We start from the raw sequence: 18001 nt of genomic DNA, 5'->3' as shown, positions 1-18001 counted from the left end.
ACTGAAATCCTTTGGCCAACATATAGCAATGTATGATTATGGCAATATGCATTCCAAATTAAATATGTAATTTCCATTTCTTAATGACTTGAAATTACATAAACTGCAGCACTTGCAATTTGTTCTAGTATTTGGAGTGGGAATGGTTTGGATTTTGCGGTGTATGTGCCTAACGCCTGAATGATGGTGAATTTAATTTCAAGCATCTATTTTTGCACATAAACTCCCAATGGCGAGTTTTCATTTATACTGACGTATCATTTCTGAAGAATGCTAAACTTGATATCCTGTTTCAGATTAACAGGTATTTATTTGGAGTAGTATGATAGAAGCAAAGATTTTCTAAAATTCAACTTAAAAGTGAGCATGTAAACTCAATCAAAACAGCATTTAGAACTTCTTGTCCCAGGTTAGTGACTCTTCATGCAGAACAGTTTTTTTAAAGTCATCTACTTAGAGGATAGGACCTTTGATTCTAATCATAGAGTTATTGTATCTTTTTTCTCTCCTGCAGATGTAAGGTGAAAATAAGCTAGGAAAAAAACTTCTCTCTGGGACATGGATGTACATGGTTTGTTACATTCCTGAACCTACTATGTATGGTGCTTATTGACTGTATACTTTATTTGTTCTCCTGTGTGAAAAAACTGGCTCAAAAGAACACTTAATGAGAACAAAGAGACAATGTACATTTGTTTAATGTGACATCAAAGCAAGTATTGTAGCACTCTGTGAAACAATAGGAAGCTTCCCTGTCCAAAAAAGAAAAAAAAAAAAAAGAAAAACAGAAAAGAAAAAGAGACAGTTGAATGAATGGAGGATACCAAAAGTACTCAAAAACATGACAAAAATCTAAGTGAATAGTGGATTTCTGTCAGAGCAGTCAACGGTGCTTTACGTCAAGAAATGTGCCTGCGTTCTTGATGAAGATGGATGGACACTGGTGGACTTCAGGCACAAAAAAAGCAGGAATGTATGAAATGATCAAATGCCACGCAAACACTATAGAACAATACATCCTTGCTTGGTGGTGTTTTAAAAGTCTATACAGAAAAAAACCTTCTGGGGAGCCTTAAGTGGATTTTTTCTTTTCTTTTTTTTTTTTTTTTTTTTTACACCATAAAGTGATTATTAAGTTTTCTTTTTACTCTTTGCCTAGCTTTTTATTATCTCTTGGACTACATTTGCCAATAACACATATAAAAGACTGGTATAACAATAAGCAGAACACAAAACAGTATGGTATTTCTCCTAGCGGGATGCAAACTAATGAGATGTATTAAAATAAAAACGGTATACCTATGCATAATTTTCTAGACGTTTCTTGGTTTATGTTCCCCAACCTCCCCCGTAATTTAAAGCATTACATAAAAAGAAAATAAAAAAGAGGGAAAAGAGAGATGTGCGTAAACAAATCATAGGATACCCATGCAAAAATCCTTTTTTTTTTTCCTTTAAGACTTATGCCAGTTGCCTACTAGTGATATTGTGTTAGCAATTGTCATTCTTATCAGTATACAGATACTTTTATTTCACATGTTGGAGCTGTGTGAAATGTACAAATTCTTGTATCTGCATTGTATAATGTCATGGTGGCATGGGAACTACCTTGCTGCAAATATTTGAACAAAACCTAAAATTCTTTATTTTTGGTAATAATGTTATGCTTTATGTGTATTCAACAGAAATATGTGTTTTTGTAAAGGTGAAGTTTGTATTTTTATCTAAAAATTAACAGTTTTATATACCTGAGAAAGCCTGCTATGTTTTCTTGAACCAAAAAAAAAAAAAAAAAAAGAAAAAAAGAAAAAAAAAAGCATTTTGTGGTCATATTTTTGTAGTAGAATAGCCCAAATTATAACATCAAAATCTATTTTAACTATAGCAGGGCAGATAAAATACTCTGGCACCAGCTCCTATGTTTTCAAAGTGCCAAAGGATTAAATGTTCAGTTCCCCACGGATGGCAGTGGGAGCCACATGGCTGAATCCTTCTGTACTGCTTTGGAAATGTAGGGCTGTGCCAGGTATGACATGGCTACTCACTTGGCCAAAATCACTGCCCCACCCCAGTAGTTTGGATTATGTACCCTTTGTTTTATTTGGACTATCACATTGGGTATGTAAAACGAGCTACTGAATTCTTTTTATTTGTGAAACATCTACAAAGATCTGAAAGAGTTGTCTTAGTTTGGAACGACAAAAAAGTTTGTCTCAAAGACTGTTTCCACTCTAATGAAAAATATCTTCAAACGTGAACGAACTGCAGAACCTTAAAACAACAAAAGAGAGATTTTTAACCTTTCATTTTCTTTAAATATAGTTCAAACATTCCCCTCCTCTTCCCGTAGCTATGTCCAATTTCAACCAAACAAAGCAGCGTTGGCTAACGAGTCATCGGCTTCAGATGCTAATGCAGAGATAGATTTAGTCACCGTTCTATTTTGTGATCATTTTCCCAGTGTATTTGTTGAGCACCAAAACTGGAAGTACATTTAACTAAGATTGTCTGTGCTTGTTTTCCACTAAGTGTACTGTTCACAATGTTATGCACATGAATGTATGTGTCTGCGTTTAAAAAAAAGTGTATAAAATGTAATTTATATATTTATGTTTCAGTGGGATGCCAATAATGTTGCTCCGTTCCTTTTTTGTCTAAAAGATATCTAATGAAAAAAACCCATATATCCATTAAAATCATGTAGATGAAAGGCATTATGTGACCCACTCAGACACTGTGCAGGTATGAAAGGATGTCAAAAGTCACTTCAGTGGAATAATTTGCAAAACAACTTCTTGAGAGTCCTGTGGTTGCACTGGCATAAGAAGGTTACGTTCAGATCTGCGGGCCAGCTTCCTTGGAGTAACTCCATTGAGTATAATGGAGCTCTCCTGATGTACATCACGAGTGAGTCTGGCCCCACAGTAAAGTCTTGGAAAAAAAAGCCAGCTGAGAGGCATGCATTTTGTTGGTGCCAGCAAATAAATGTGTTATGCCAAATTCAGAAAACCAGGAGAGAGTGAAGACTGAATGGAGTCTTTTCTAGTAGTCATTTGTTTGAGACTTGTAGTCTCAAGTTAATTTTGTTACCAGGAACGAAATGCACATGAGTCTTTGTTCTCAAGCACAGTGTTTATACAGTGTGCAGCAGAAACCAAAAATCTCAGGGCTATGTTCTCAGCTAGTATAAATTGGCAAATATTTTTGACTTCAGCCGCCCCTAAGCTAATTTACATCAGATGAGGATCCAGTCCATGGCTTTTAAAATAGGAGGAGTAGTGTCATGACGTGAGCATCACTTACTATAGCCCAGCTGGGATATAAGCTGCCAGCCTTTCAAACATTACAGGCTATGGTATCAGTCCTTCAAAGTGGCAGATACAACCAGAAGGAAGAGTAGTGTTAAAGATTGTGACACAAGAGACATTAATTCAAAGTTAAGTTGGACATTTCAAGGGCCATATCCTCAGCTGGTGTAAATCACCATCGCTCTGTTGCCTGCAATGGAGCTGTACCAGCTTACACCACTTGAGGGGCTGGTCCCTCATTCTTGCTCATCCCTTTTCGCTACTTGGTCCTGCAGGGATCTCAGATTGTTGTGTATGGTTAATGTAATCCTGTGTTCTCTAATACTTAAGCACAATAAGTGAATATAAGAATGAGTGTCAGACTTAACTTTGAATGTCCAAGCTTTGAAATGGTTTGTTTCACCATTGTGGCTGTAAATTAAACAGTTCTCTGTGCATTTGTGAATGCTGTGTCATATCTTCTTCCGCTGTGTATTGGAGGTGGACTCCATATGGACTTCTGAAGTACTGCATTTGGACTGTCACAGGGAAGGGGGTGAACAATTGGAGTTTCCAGATAGATACCTGATTGACTGTTCTGTGATTTTGGGATGGGGGACTAGCAGGGGGCTTAATGAAGGAGCTGAAGGTGGTAGTTGTTGTAAGTCAGATTTCCATGCAGTCCTTTTAACACCTTGTCGCTTTTGTCCTTGCATGTACTAGGGAGAGATTCGGGAATAAAACATTTCTATTTCACATTCTGCAGTCGCTTCCTCTGCCCAGAGATTCAGAAGTTGTTGGTCTGATTTCATCTTTTTTGAAGTATTTTCTGGTCAGAAAGTGTATGTGTAGAAGACTGCCCGCAAACAATCTTGGTGTTACGGTGCATGGTCACTGATTCTCTAGTTGATTCATTACATCTAATGCTGTGCTTCATCTTTCCAGAGCCCTTCAGTTGCTTTTGTTGAGTGAAATCAAGGATTACGTGCCAATTTGCTTTCCTTTTCTCCTGTCCTCCGTCCTGCTTGGCATCTGCTTTATTAGACAGTGCGCAGTGACTACAGGCAGTTGCTCTTCTCCAGCCCTGGAGGTTCCTAGGCATCTCCAGCACTTCTGTGTCTTTGAGCTTAGGCTTTTTACTCTGCTTGGAACAGCATCTCATGGGTCTCCTCCCTCCGATGGGCTTCAGCATTATGGCTATGAGGTTCTCTTTGCTGTCCTCCTTGGGTCCATGTTGCCTTTCTGTGGTCTGCTTTCTAGCAATTCTCTGCCTGACTTCCCCATCCCTCTGTTTCTGTTGCTCAAAAATGATTTTCCCTTCCTAGGATCTGTCTCATCGTATATCTCTTCTCTCCTGCCTGACAGAACAGCCTTTGATCTGTTTATCTCCAAATCAATTGCTTTATCTAGGCATGTCCCCTGAGATCCTGTCTCCCAGGCCTACAGGCCCATAACTGCCCCTCACATGAAAGGCAAATGCCGTTATTTAGACACGTTTGTGGAGACAAAAAGATTCAACTTTACATTTGAAAAAGACTTATTACTGGAGGCTCCTTGCTAAATCTCTGTCCAATTCCAGCTACAGCATAACTCTGAAATAGTAGCATTGAAGCTGTTCCAGACATCTGACAGGGCAATTAAGACCAATTTACAATTTAATTTGAAAGTGTACCCAAAACCACAGATGAAGTTTCAAAGCTACCTTGGATTTGTATGCTCATATTTTACTGTAAATTGAAGGAAATTGTGTTTGTAGACCCCTTCCATAGCTTTGAAAACCTTACTCTGAATATTTACCTGACCCTCTATTGGGCTGGAGCTCATGGTTGCTTAAAAACACAAACAATGTGGAGATTTTCAATGAAGTATTTTTCTTGGTGTTTCTAATACACAGCTTCTAGTACTAGCTGAGAAAAAAGAGTCAAGTAAAAATCATTTAAACCCATAAGAATCCCACTTAAGTTTGCTTTAATTTCAGGTATCAGAGAAAAGCCTGTCAGTGTTACATTCCTCAGAAATCACCTTATGTTTTGTATTTATGATTCCATTTAATTACTGTGTGTTTCCCTGCATTTTAATAGCAAGGTATTATTCCGTGTCTGAGCTTTTCTGTGCTGCTCTTGCTGTAGCATCTCTGCGGCACAGCCTTGAACTGGTTTGTACTTATATCTCCTCTGAAATAAAGAACTATTGTTATCCCATTTTAGGCGAGACCGAGGCATGGAGAAATGACTGTGCAAGGTCACACAGCAAGGCTATGGCAGAACCAGGGATAGGACTCAGATCTGAGTGCTCATCCAGTGCCCTAAATCACACGACCATCTTCCCTTTCCAAGAATGAATCCTTGCACCCTTAGAGCTAAATACTGAAAAGATTGAGGGTAAGTCATTTTGCCTAATTATTGTGCATTGGATACATGATAAAACCCACTGCCGCTTCATCAGAGAATGTAGTGACTGATGAAAATCCAGCTTTCTGCCCATGCAGTTATGCAGCCTTTTATGCTATCACAAGCTAGTAATTTCCTGCATCTCTAAGGAGTCAACCTTCTGTGACTTACAGTGAAAATTATGCACTTAGAACAAATCAAGACTCAGATTTTATGGGAAATTACAAAAATTCAGTAGGCAATTTTCACTGCACTTCCCTTTAGTTGAGTGTCATTCATTCCTTTTATGGTATGGGTAACATTTCCTAAGGGAACTGTTTTTATCATGGGCCCAATCCTGTATTTTTTTCCCAGGCCCTAACGTGGAAAAGCACTTTAAGAGGTGCCTGTGTTTGCCCTTCTTCAAACTGGTGCCTGAGCATGCTTGTAACTTCGGACAAACATCCCATTGACCTCAGGCAAATGGAGCAGAGTTGATGCATTAGGGCGTGCCTTCCTGCCACAGGATTCCAGTTGTGGGATGGGGGTCCTCATGCTCTTAGAATGATGAAGTACTTTGTAAGCAACCCCAGAGATGAAGCAACAAGGCTAGAATATACAACTAGAAAAACAGCTGGGAGAATTCTACTCTCTTCTACTTCTGTGGAGGTTGCCCTTTTGAAATATGTATTTACTCTTTTTTGGGAAAGTACTTCTTTGGTGTGGATGGATTCAGGACTGCAATTGCTAATGCCAATGAGACCATTTAAGATTATCTGTTTGGGTACCTCAGAGAATATAATTTGAAACTCTGCAAGTCATGCCCATAACAGACAAATTTGAGATGGTGAAAAAATAATGAGAGCAAATTTCATGTGAAATTTGGCAACTTTTGGTGTAGGAAAAAAAAAGGGGGGGTGAATTATGAGAAAAAAATTAACAGGTTCAAAAGCTTGATCATTCCTTTTATAATGGTGGAATGTTGCCCATAGTCATTCTAATTATTTGCTGCATCAGGCTAAATTATGTGCTGAAGTAGGTGAGAATCACTACAACATGTAAAAAGTTATAGTTGGTTCTCAGTGAACTGCTACCTATTATCATGGCATATGACTGTGAGGTGGGGCCTGCAATCAGAGTTGTAAATCAAAGAACAAGTCATAGGTTAGGTACTGTTTTCCTTAGATATTGTCTCTAAGTTTGTTTTCTGTGTGCTAGTCTCATGAGTGACGTTTGGCGAGCTTTTCAGTTAGGTGTAAAGTCAAGAATAGATAGGTCCCAACCTGAAACTAAAGACGTGCCAACTCGTTGCCTTGTTCATGATCAGTAGGTTAAAATCTGTCAACATCCTGGTGATATGATTTCTGTCACTGAAGATTTCAGTGTCACATTCTTCTAGCGTTACTTATTCCCTTAGAGGGGAATCAAATCATTATATTTGACTCATTAGCAGGCCATCAGATCTGACTTGGTTTGAGTTTTCAGCATCCAAAAGTTTGCTTGGACTGGTACTTGTACATGCCAAATGTCTTCCAGGACCTTAGACAAAAATACACAAAGAAAGGCTGACTTGTGTGCTTCAACAGAAAAGAAATCCACATATGAAGGCTGGAGTAGTCCTTCCAACAGGGAAATGAGGAGCCAAGGTTGTAACAAGTGTTGTACACACATCTTCTCAAGATCAGACCTGGTACTTTGGCCTCTGTGTACTATCTTTGATCTCACATAATGAAGGCGACTAGTTCTACTGTCCATCTTTGAAACTGAGAGTAGTGGTTGAGTTCAGTATGCAAAAACCAGAAGCACCCGGAAATGCAATTGAGCCCACAGTGCTTAAAATCCCCTGGGGCTTTTGAAAACATCTTGATTCTATGAAGGCAATCACAAATTAGTAGAAGAAAAAGCATTTTAAACACTTCTGAAAATCCCACCCTGGTTTATTTGGCAGGTGAAAAAAGAACCTATGAAAGATTGTACATGTAACGATCATTCAGACAAAGTAGGTGTTCATAGAAAATGCTCATGCTTAAATCTTTTGGCAGTTAATGATCATCTTTACAGACCATAATACTTGAATACTTCACTTATCAATACATCAGGGCTTGGATGAACTTTGAGACGTATGAAAGTGGGACACTCCTTAGGCCCTGGTAGCTCTGTGTTCCAGTAACTGATCAACCAATTACATAATTGGCCAGATTACCAACTTGCATAAATAGATACAACTCTGTTGACTTCACTGAAGGTGACAGTTACCTGAGAACTGACCCGAAACTCTTGCCATGAAGCGGATAATGGTTTCATATTTTGCTGTTTAGTGGTGTTGTAAAAATAGATTCATTTCCTGGGGCAGTTAAATCAAGAAAATCTGAAAAAGCAATTTCTCACAGAGACTCGTCCACACTGGAATTTGCCGGGGTCCCCGGATGTGAATATGTGCTGTTAGAAAACAGAAACCAGCAACGTTGTTTAGGGATGCCTCTGACCTGCAGAGCATTTGTTACCAGACTTTTCCTTGGCAATTAGCGGGTAGAATTACTCATAGAAATTGTTTTGTTTGCTCACAAGGGGAGAAGCAAGACATAAATTCAAGTTATCCCCTGTTTAACCACAAGAAAGAAGACTCTGTTCACAGAGGGCCTGTGGATGAAGTGCTGAGCAGCCTCAGCTCCCTTTGGGGTATGGACTCAAACTTGTAGACCTCAGTGAAGTATCAAGATCCTTCCAGAATTGCTGGATATCCCTAGCTGTGATTTTTATTTTTGTATTTTTTTTATCAGTCTAAGGAATTTGGGCAATCCATTTTAATTTATTTTTACAAGGCTTTCAAGAAACCTCGTTTGGCTTCAGGACGCCTCTATCTTGGTTTTGCAGAGGCTAATTTTGACCCAGGGATGTCACCATGACTGCTGTCTTCCTTCTCTACGTAGCAGCACTCAAACCTTAGGTTTTCTTTCTGCTGTTTGGTGTAGGTGTTTCTCAGCAGTGATGTTTCAAGTGCTCTGTTCACTGCCGGGACAGCCTAACATTTGAAATGGGGAGTCCTACTTATGCTAGCCATGCTTCACCTTTTCCTTAGCACTTTGGCTTTACATGTCTTTTCTATAGAAAAGTGGTGCTGGTTTAAACTGAAGACCAGGGAAGTTTCAAGAAGGCAGATTTTCTGCTATGGGCCCTGTTCTGCTGGAGCCTGTTGCCCAGCTGTGCCAGCTGTGTGGGGCCAGGGAAAGAGGGAGAGATTCTGCAGCACTTCAAGGCCAAGATAATGCCTCCTCATGCTCACATGGTTCTGCCTGGACACATACTCCCTGGCTGACACCAAGCACTGCAGTGTCCCCCTTTCCCCTTTTCCTTGAGGGCTGATGTTTCCCTGATGCCATCATGTCCCTCATGCAGAGGAATGTCTCATGCTGCATTGTGTGGTTGAGGAGACATGGTACCTACTCAACAGCAAGATCCCCATGCAGGCTGAGGGGTCTGTGCTCATGCACTTGGGAGTGAAGAGATTTCTTGGTCCAGACTAGTTTATGGTGCAATAAGCTGCTCAGAGGTCTCCTTTGAGCCAGGAAGCTACTCAAAAATGTGTTCAGGATCTGAATTCTCCTTGGCTGCAGTGGGTTTCCACAGCAAGAATGACAGAAGCAATTTATCCCAGATAGAGTGGTTTCTTCAATAGGCCACGTAGGAGTCCTGCAGGTTAATGCTCAGCTTGCATACTTTACCGATTGCCACAAATACTGCTTTTAAATCAAATTGTCACTATTTATTCAGGGATATGTTTCTCTGACATACGCTTCAAAAGATCTTGCCTAACAGCTTGTATCCATTTGTTGTGAAGAGCCTGCTGGCCGATCCAAAATGGTTAGGCTATGTCTGCATATCTAAAAGGGGTTTGGGGACTTTGCAGCTGGGGTTAGCGAGTGCAAATGTTTCCCATTAGCTCCCTACATTCCCCTAAGTTGTGATTCAGCAAGACAGTGGAAAGCTGAACTTGAGGCATGTGAGATGTTTCTTTGAAGTTACTTGTGCTTAAAGTTAGGCATGATCTGAGTTTGCTTGAGAAGAAGAGCCTACTGTGCTAACACATTCTAAGCTTAGTCTTTTCCTCTTACACGTTGTCTGGAGTAATGTTAGTTTCAGAACTGGTCTGCAGCCTTTCGGTAAACTCTTCCATAGGAATGAGGGAAAGTTTTAACTATTCAGTGGCTTTCTACCAGCAAGCTCAGCTACACTAGAAAGCCCATAGCAGTGCTTGCCCTCTCTGGGCATTCTGAGTTTTCTTCCTTATTTCCTTCAGTATGTTTCTTTTCTTAAAATAGTACCTTAAAAAGGTGGGGAATTAAACAGATCATAAAATCTTGACTCCTATATCTCACTTAATGAATTAGAAGGTTGCCAATAGTCATCTGGTATTTCCTAAACCAAGCATATATGAAGAACACTTTTGAGCAACTTCAAAAGAATTTTCAGGCTAGATCAGGAAAAGATAAAAGCAGAAGTGGAAACTTCTAATATACTTTATAGCTCCTTGCTTGCAGGAAGTGCATTGTTCTGTTGGTTACTAATGAATTCTGCAGGATGAGGTTTCCAAAATTAAAAAAAATGGCACCTTCTGTATCTTCGAGGGAAGGTCTGAGGGTTTTCACATTTGTGGTAGATATGCAGTGGGTGTGTATGGTCATATCACCTGGAAAGAGTCTCCCTGTGGAAAAAGGCTTTTTGAAGGTTCAAGTGTGTACACTGTTTGTGTAGCAACTTCCTGGTCAAGCTACAAAAAGTGATAAAAGGAATGGTAAAAGTCTTATCTTGGTTTCAGTTGCCCTGTTCTACACCTTAGAAGGAAGAAACATTGCACTGAATGTATCTGGCTGCAAAGAGGACAGCAGGAACGTGGATTTACTGTTAGTGAGTTGATGGTCTCAGTATTGTGAGACAGGAATATTTCATACTTGTAAAGCACCCAGAGATCCTACAGATAAGTAATCAGCTGTTGTATTTCACTCAGATTGTAAGGGTAGCTTTGCTGTATGTATGAACGTATTTTAGGCAGCAAGGCATTTCCATCAGGGCTGAAACACACGTGTAGTGAAGCTTGAATATTTCTTATGTACAGGCAAGATATTTAAATATTGGGTTGGTTGCTCTTTGCATCTTTAGGCACCCAGATGCTTCTAAACTTGTGGTCACTGGAAGGCTGTCTTAGTGAAAATCAAGAGCCATTTACCCTTGTGAAAGTTTCTACTCATGCTTGCAAGTGAGATTTGGACTCCTAAGTCACAAAGATGCTTTTGCAAATGTTGTATCTGTCTTTCTCCTTCTCTATAAATCAACCTGCTTGGCCTGAACTGAATGTTTAAATAATAAACAGCTGAAGGATAGTCTCATTGCTTCTTTCTGAGTATTCCCCTTATGGAGCACTTGGGGTCACATGGCATCTGCTCTGACCTTAAGGACCTGCTTTTTGGAGGCTTTTTTATGATGCTAACAAACCCCACATTTTAACTAGCCGTAAAATAAGTCAGTCATTGGTAACTATTCAGGACAGGGATTAGAAGAGTATTCTTTCTGGGATACAAGATGGCTCTGTCCATGTGCTGGCCAGGGATGAAGGGCTGGAAAACTGTGTGGTGGAAGAGACTATTAATGTGATTTTCCACAACTTTCCTTGCAGCTGCATTTTTGAGGAGAGAGAGAGATGGCTAGGCTTGCAGTAACATGTTGTGCCGTCATAAATGCTACAGCCACCATCTGTTTCCAGCCCACGACTTGAAAGAAAACTGAGCAGTAATCTCATAATTCACATGAGCATTTTACACTTGTGAACCCTTCCCAACCTTTGTCTAATAATGAGGGGAGTGCATGGTGCTAAGGTTTGTATTTTTCCTGCACGTATTAGTGTTTATTTGTATGTCTCTTTCTGTTTTGTTGTGTTTTGGGTTTTTTTGTTTTTTTATGGGCCCATAAAAAAAATTTCTCTGTGAGGCAAGTCAGACCAGTTCCATGGTCAAAAGAAACATAATGAAGGCGAAATCCCAATCCCATTGACCCTGCTGGCAAAATTCGACAGGAGGAAGTGCATTTAACATTCCTTGTTGTATCTGTCTTAGTTACTTGTTGATTAAAAGAAAAGACATTAGAAAGTGAAGTGGCAGGTTGCTGAACTGCCCTTTCCCCACAGAAACAGAGCTGCTAGAATAGCTGGACATGTGCATTTTAAACCCGCACCATCAGATAGGATGGTAATGGTAGGTTGGATTTTAATGAAAACAAATTCTTCTGCTAATCTTCGCTTCGGGCTGGCCCTCCGTGGGATTAAGGATACCACCTGCTGTGCCAAAGACATGCTCAGGTTCGAGGCTGCTGGTGGGTGGGAAGAACACAAACATCCGAGAGTGCCTCTGGAGAGCGATCTCTGTCTGTCCTGTTGCAGTGCCCTCAGGGAAGCCAAAGAATTGAGATCATTCAGTTGATGGAAATATTGTTCCCCTCCAGCCTGCAAAGCAAGGCGAGCATCATTAAGGATTCCTTTTTGACTGTTCTGCAAAACCAAGGGCTGCTGTTTCTCTGGGCCTCCTCTCGTCTTTGGACCTAATTTGCACGCCTCCTCCTAGCACAGCCGAACCCGCTGAATGAACTCCTCCTCTCCTCTGGCCTTAGAAGCAATGGCTTTCATCATCTTGACCAGACTGCTGAGCAGTTTAGGGATGAAAGGGCTTCTCATTTCATATATCTCACTGCTGCTAGAACTATAAATCCCTGATGGACTGAGTTTATAGCAAACTGCTACTGCAAGCAAATGAAATTTATTTTGTGTTGTCATATGTATGGTCAAATTGTCCAAGAAGTTGCCAAACAAAGAACTGAGCTGCTGATGGGCAACCCATTCGATCTCTTCTCATTTTATTTAAAAATAATAATAAATAACTATCAATCAAAGGAACTTAATTTTGACATGTGCTACCTGTTGGGTGATCCTCAGTATCTCCCAGATGTATATGTAAGTGGAAGAAAGCTGCCACTTGTTGCCAGGTCCAGGAGTCATGACCTGAAGTTCCACCAAGAAAAGGTTTGTGGGCTCAGTGGGATTGGGGACAGGTGAAAGGCCACCTTCTTTTTTAGCCCTGCTTGCTGTTCTGAATGTGTTTGGTCAGGTAGCAAGGGTGCGCAGAGGCCACATCCAGCTACGTTGACCTCTGCTTGAATCAATGACAAAGGTTCATTGACCTGTGTATGACAGTGGCCCTTCTGTCTTCCAGTTTAATCAAAGATATATTGTTGGGGGATCTCTCGGGCCCAGAAAGTTGGCCCATGTCTATTTTGGTGCCTTGTGATGGCAGATAAGCTAAAAAGAAAATAGTAGAAACTCTTCAAGCTGATGGGGTCTGAACCATATATATTTCTACATAATTTTCTTACAGAGCAAACAAGTCTGAAATGTTACCTTACTTTTATTTTTTACCAGGGTATTTAATTATAGCTGGGGTGTTGGGAGCTGGGGCATTAAGCAGACTTTCCCCACTTACTCCTGTCATTCTGCTGGATTCCATCCCTGCAGCCTCCCTTGTCTGTATTTTATGGCCACATCTGGCGTATCTGCCCTGCACATGTGCTGGTCCGAGCCTTCTCCCTGCCAGCACACACGTTGTGGCCTTTGGTGTCCATGGAGTCATAAGCATCTTTCCTGATGCTTGTTTTTGCATGAGAGCAAGAGAGACAGGGGGCACGGGAAGGGTAGTGGCAGGGAAGGCCTCTGACATGGAATTCCCAGGAACAGGATTTGCACATTTTATGACCGTTCAGTTGGAAATGCAATGGAGCTGAATTATTTCTCCTTAATCCTGCTTTCTCACTTTCCTCCCAGCAGCCTCTTCCCCTCGAGTTTAGGTAATACAGAAGCTTATAAACAAATCCCACCGCGTGAAAAATAGCAAAAGAGGCAGGGGGGAAAGGACCTGGGTTAGGGCTGTGATGGATAGACAGGTGGAAAGCAGGCACCAGAAGGGAGGATGAATGGTAAAAGCCTTTGATGGAAACACTAAAGAGCTATTGAAAATCCAAGGGGTGGGGGAAGGGAGGAGGAAGAATAGCAAGAGGAGGGAAAGCAAGGGAGCCGTGCCCCCTTCCCCCCCGCCCTCTTTCTCAGGATGTTGAAAGTATTTGTCCTTCGTTACAAAATGATTGAACTGCCGCCAGGCCAGGCCACCCTTCCAGTCACTGCACTAGGAAACTGGCACTTCTGAAAGCCTCGTCGCCGCTCAAATTTTATAGCTTTCCCTTTTTGTGGGAGTTTTTGTGTTGTGCTGCTTGCAGAATTGTTTTCAGATTTGCTGCCTATCAAAGACACTATATTTTGTTGCTCTGACAAACACAGAATCCAGGTAGTAAAGAAGAATTAAAAAAATAAAGGCCCATTTTTATCAGAATACCCAGCTGTCTGCCTTTTCTTGAGTCAGAATTTCATGCATTTGGTATTCATGATGTTGCATTAATATTCCTTTGCTTTATCTCCAGTGCTTTTTGAGGGAGAAATTTCATCCTGTAAATAAAGCTTCTACTTTGTTAATGTCTGTATGTGCACAAAACGGTTCCTGTTCTTCATAATCAAAGCAGTGAAAATGATCCTGTTATAATTGAAATGATTTTTGCATTAGGCAGATGCAGACAATTGTGGGAAACAATAAACTTTCTCCTTTTCCGAATGGTCCCTGAAGTTCTGCAATGCCAGAGTCCTGCAAGATCTACAGATAGAAAGAAGTGTTGAAGATCTGCATACAAGACTGTTCTTGCTGCCAGAGGCTGTATTTATATCATGTATTTATATGTATATGTATTTATATAAGCCTGATGCCGCGTTTATCCTCAAGAATTACATCTGTGGGTCTGTACACACATTCTCTACCCAGGCTCTTGTTAACCAGGGGAGGGCCCAGGGCCATGCTGTTGACCCAATGCCACTCATGTGGCATCACTGCTTGTGAGATGTCATAGCCAGACAGGGTGAGAAGGGTCCTGGGTGTCCCTTGGGCTGATACTTGCCCTGTGTGCTGGATGGGTGTGTGTCCTTCCTTCCCATTTGCTGCATCGCCCTCAGTGCAGCCCCAAGGGCGCTCCTTCAGGTCAACAGTGCAGACAGCTGCTGGTTGCCTCCAATATTAGATCCTGGGATTAGGTCTCTGACGGGCTGGCAGTGCCATATAATTAAAATAGGCCTAGGAGAGCAGAAAGGCAATATACAGCCCATACACAGCTGAATTCTGGGGGGCCTGTGCAGCCTCTGCAGCTGAAAGCAAATCTCTCCACTAAATGTAATTGTGCAATAGCACTTTCCACCTAAGCATCCCCAGTGCTTGGTTACATTCATTAATGTTTGCAATCCCCTAAGAGAGGTAACACTTCCAGAAGAAGAGAAAGGGTAAGTGATTTGCTCAAGGTTAGATGGGGAGTCGCTGGAGATGGTGCTTCAGTCTCCTGCCTTCAAAGGAATTTGCTGCAGTGACCAAAGCAAACAGCCCCTGCTGTTATAGAGCCGAACCGTGGCGTGTCATTTGCACTTTGTATCTGATATGCTGTGTCTGGGAAGGTATCGCTGTCCTTGTGAACTAACTTTTAGTTCTTGAGCGTGGGTGAACACTTGACATTGTGCCAGGATGACACAAAGTCTAGAAATTATGATAGCAATTCAGGTCATGGTATAACGGGTAAAAAATGCTGCCTCAGAAGTGTCCCGGTCTTGTGTCACAGCTAGCGATTATTTAAGCTGCAGGACACGGCTGTGGCAAAGATCAGGTTGTAGCTGATATGAATCATGCCTTGAAATAACACTTTCCTTCTTACATTGTGAAAATTGCAGAAGTATGGGAAGTGAGGGAAAATGGGATTTCCCTGGAGGTTAAAGATTTCCCTTTAATCAACCTTCATAATGTTAATTAAACGTTTGGAACAATGGCTTAGTTGCAGGATCCGCCCGCTCTTGCATAACTATCTCACAATACTGTTTTCACTTTCATGTTTATTTGCCAGCATGATTCAAAGCAGGAGCTGAGCACCAAGGAGCTGCTCGGCTTTGGGGAAAACTCAACTCTCTTACCTCTCCTAGAGAGGGAAGACGCAAACTCGCCTCCTGAGAAGGAATCACAGCACTTTGTCTGTCATCATTACCCCTTCTGCAAATGAGGCTAATAAAAACTTAGTGGTATTTTGAGGCTGGTACATATAAATATATACCCACCCATATGGAGAAATGGGTGTGTTTATAGAGATCAGTACATGGATATATTCTGGGTAGGTAAGATATATTACAGTGCCACTTGTTCCCTGAATTTTTCTCTCTTTCTGCAGTGTAGCTGCTACGTGCCCATGGGAGCCAGTGTTCCTGGTCCTTTGAGCAATAGGCTTAATATAACCCAGGCTTGTATCACACACACAGAATGCTCAAGGGGAAAAAAGTTTGGGGGATGGTTTACAAGCAGGGGATAACATTGATTATCCCAAGGACCCTACACCATGAGAGTGGGAGCCGCACCAGGCATGTTTCCATGGCCGGGAGGTCCTCTTGGTGCCAGACTGAGATGTCTGTCCTGCTGGGTCTGAGGCGTGTTAGTCTGTTCCAGCGCTGATGTAGCAAAGTGCTCAGGGCACCCAGCAGCTACAGACGTGTGTGCGGTGCACATGCATGCAGAGTCACAGCCCACCTGCCTTTGGTCTTCAAGTTAGAAGGCTTTTTTCAAAACTAAGGTATTAAAACTTATAAATGTCAGCCTTTATCAGCAAACAAAAAAAAAAAAAAAAAAAAAAGAAAATATAACCTATTATATTTTAGGTCAAAGTGTTATCTAGCCCAAGATTCTTAAATATGTGCAAAATGCAGTTTCTGCAGAAGGACCATTAATCAGCCACTGGAGGAACTGCCTTTTGCAAGCTGCAAAGGTGACAACAAAAAGCTGTGAGTGCCGGGGCAGCTCCATTTTCCCATTCTATGGCTGGCAGATCTCAGTGCACGAGGGCACCTATATCCGTGCAGGCTCTTGCTTCCCTAGCAACATGTTAACATCTTTGCAAAAGCTGTTTAAATACGCCAAGCCGCTTGCCACACAAGCTCTACATGGCGGTTTCCCTGTTGACACATGCTTTTGTCTGCTTAGAGGAGGTGCTCTGTAAACATAAATGTTAGATGGTTATGTTACTTATTTCAGGTTATCGGTTCTAAATTGGTAGCTCAGAGGCACATACCTTGCACACAGGCAGGGCAGGGACTGCCTCTCTTCTCCCTGCCTTTGGAAACTTTGACCTGCTAAGATCACAAGCTGTAGGAAATCTTGGAGGCGAAGTCCCAGGTACTGCCAGCAGTAAAAGCCTGGAGTAAACAGATTAGGTGGGTTTGAAAGATGTTTGAAGGGACCTTGGACAATCTGAATCAGTTTCCACATACCACAGGCAAGATTAATTTCAAGACTGAGTTTGATAGCATGAAGGCTTCTTCCCTAATATAGGAATTGTCTGTGTAACTTATACATACATATATATATGTTCTTCTGTTTGGCAGTGCGGGATATGAGGGATCGAAACTTCTCCACACCCCTTTGATTAGCACAGGAGTGGCAGCAGGAATTTTTTCTGTCTTAGTCATTCTGGGCAACCTTTGAGCCCAGTTTTTCCACCCTGTTCCCATTAAGAAGCTGCAGAAGCCACATGAGTGAGCCCCCAGCCAGCTGGGAGCTGTCAGCTGCCTTCAAGGCCTCATCCAGCCTTTCCGTGATAAATCCATGGTGAGGTGTGTAATATGCGTGGTATCAGCCCCATATCCCACACAGTTCCTGTCCCAGCAGGGATAAAAGTTTTGTAAAAACCTGAGTACAAAAGGGAAAACCCAGTTCTTGAACTTTCTAAGTCACTTTATGGAGTAGTAATGGATGTTCCGTTTGGGTTTTACTTGTCTATAACTGACAGTCCTGGCTGTGGGTTTTACACTGCAGGAGTGGGGTGGCAAAGCCATGAAAACCGAGCTGTTCCCTCCAGGATCCTCCAGTGCAGATGGCAAAGGACATTGTTAATTTACACACAAAAGAAATGAAGAATCCTGCCTGCACATTTTGGGCTGAGAGAAATGAAATTTTTGTTGTCAGTCTGGCTTGGCATCACCTTTCCAATTCTCTTTTGTTTTGTCTCTCCATGATTCATCTCTCCATTTCACTTCTCTTTTGTTTGTTCCATAATTGCTGGCTTAACCTGGAGGCATGAGGCTTCCTTGTGGAAACATCACCATGCTGTCAGTCAGCAAAGGAGAGGTGGTACAGCTGGAGCAGTCCTTCCTCCCTCTCAGGAGTGAATGAATCATCCCTTGAATAT

General features: G+C 41.6%; 1 protein-coding gene across 9 annotated transcripts in view; it reads left to right on the top strand.

Annotated features, from left to right (window-relative positions):
* The window catches only part of PDGFA (platelet derived growth factor subunit A), a 53985-nt gene that overhangs the window by 21579 nt on the left and 14405 nt on the right, over positions 1 to 18001 (top strand). For 2 of the 9 annotated variants that reach the window (XR_010613688.1, XR_010613687.1), the window contains 2 exons: positions 297 to 409; positions 515 to 3745. Coding sequence is in view for 4 of the 9 variants with exons in the window: in XM_065684423.1 (XP_065540495.1) it covers positions 5495 to 5628 (134 nt within the window). In the remaining 5 variants the exon portion in view is untranslated. Of the gene's footprint in view, positions 1 to 296; positions 410 to 514; positions 3746 to 5494; positions 5669 to 8224; positions 8270 to 11327; positions 14239 to 18001 lie in introns of those variants that run through there. The other 7 variants (XM_065684427.1, XM_065684426.1, XR_010613686.1 and 4 more) reach the window with 6 other exon arrangements.

The sequence above is a fragment of the Lathamus discolor genome, chromosome 6, assembly GCF_037157495.1.
Source record: "Lathamus discolor isolate bLatDis1 chromosome 6, bLatDis1.hap1, whole genome shotgun sequence".
In the NCBI taxonomy this organism is placed as follows: domain Eukaryota; kingdom Metazoa; phylum Chordata; class Aves; order Psittaciformes; family Psittacidae; genus Lathamus; species Lathamus discolor.
Note: the sequence above shows the minus strand (reverse complement) of the source record. Positions and strands in the feature narration are given on the sequence as shown.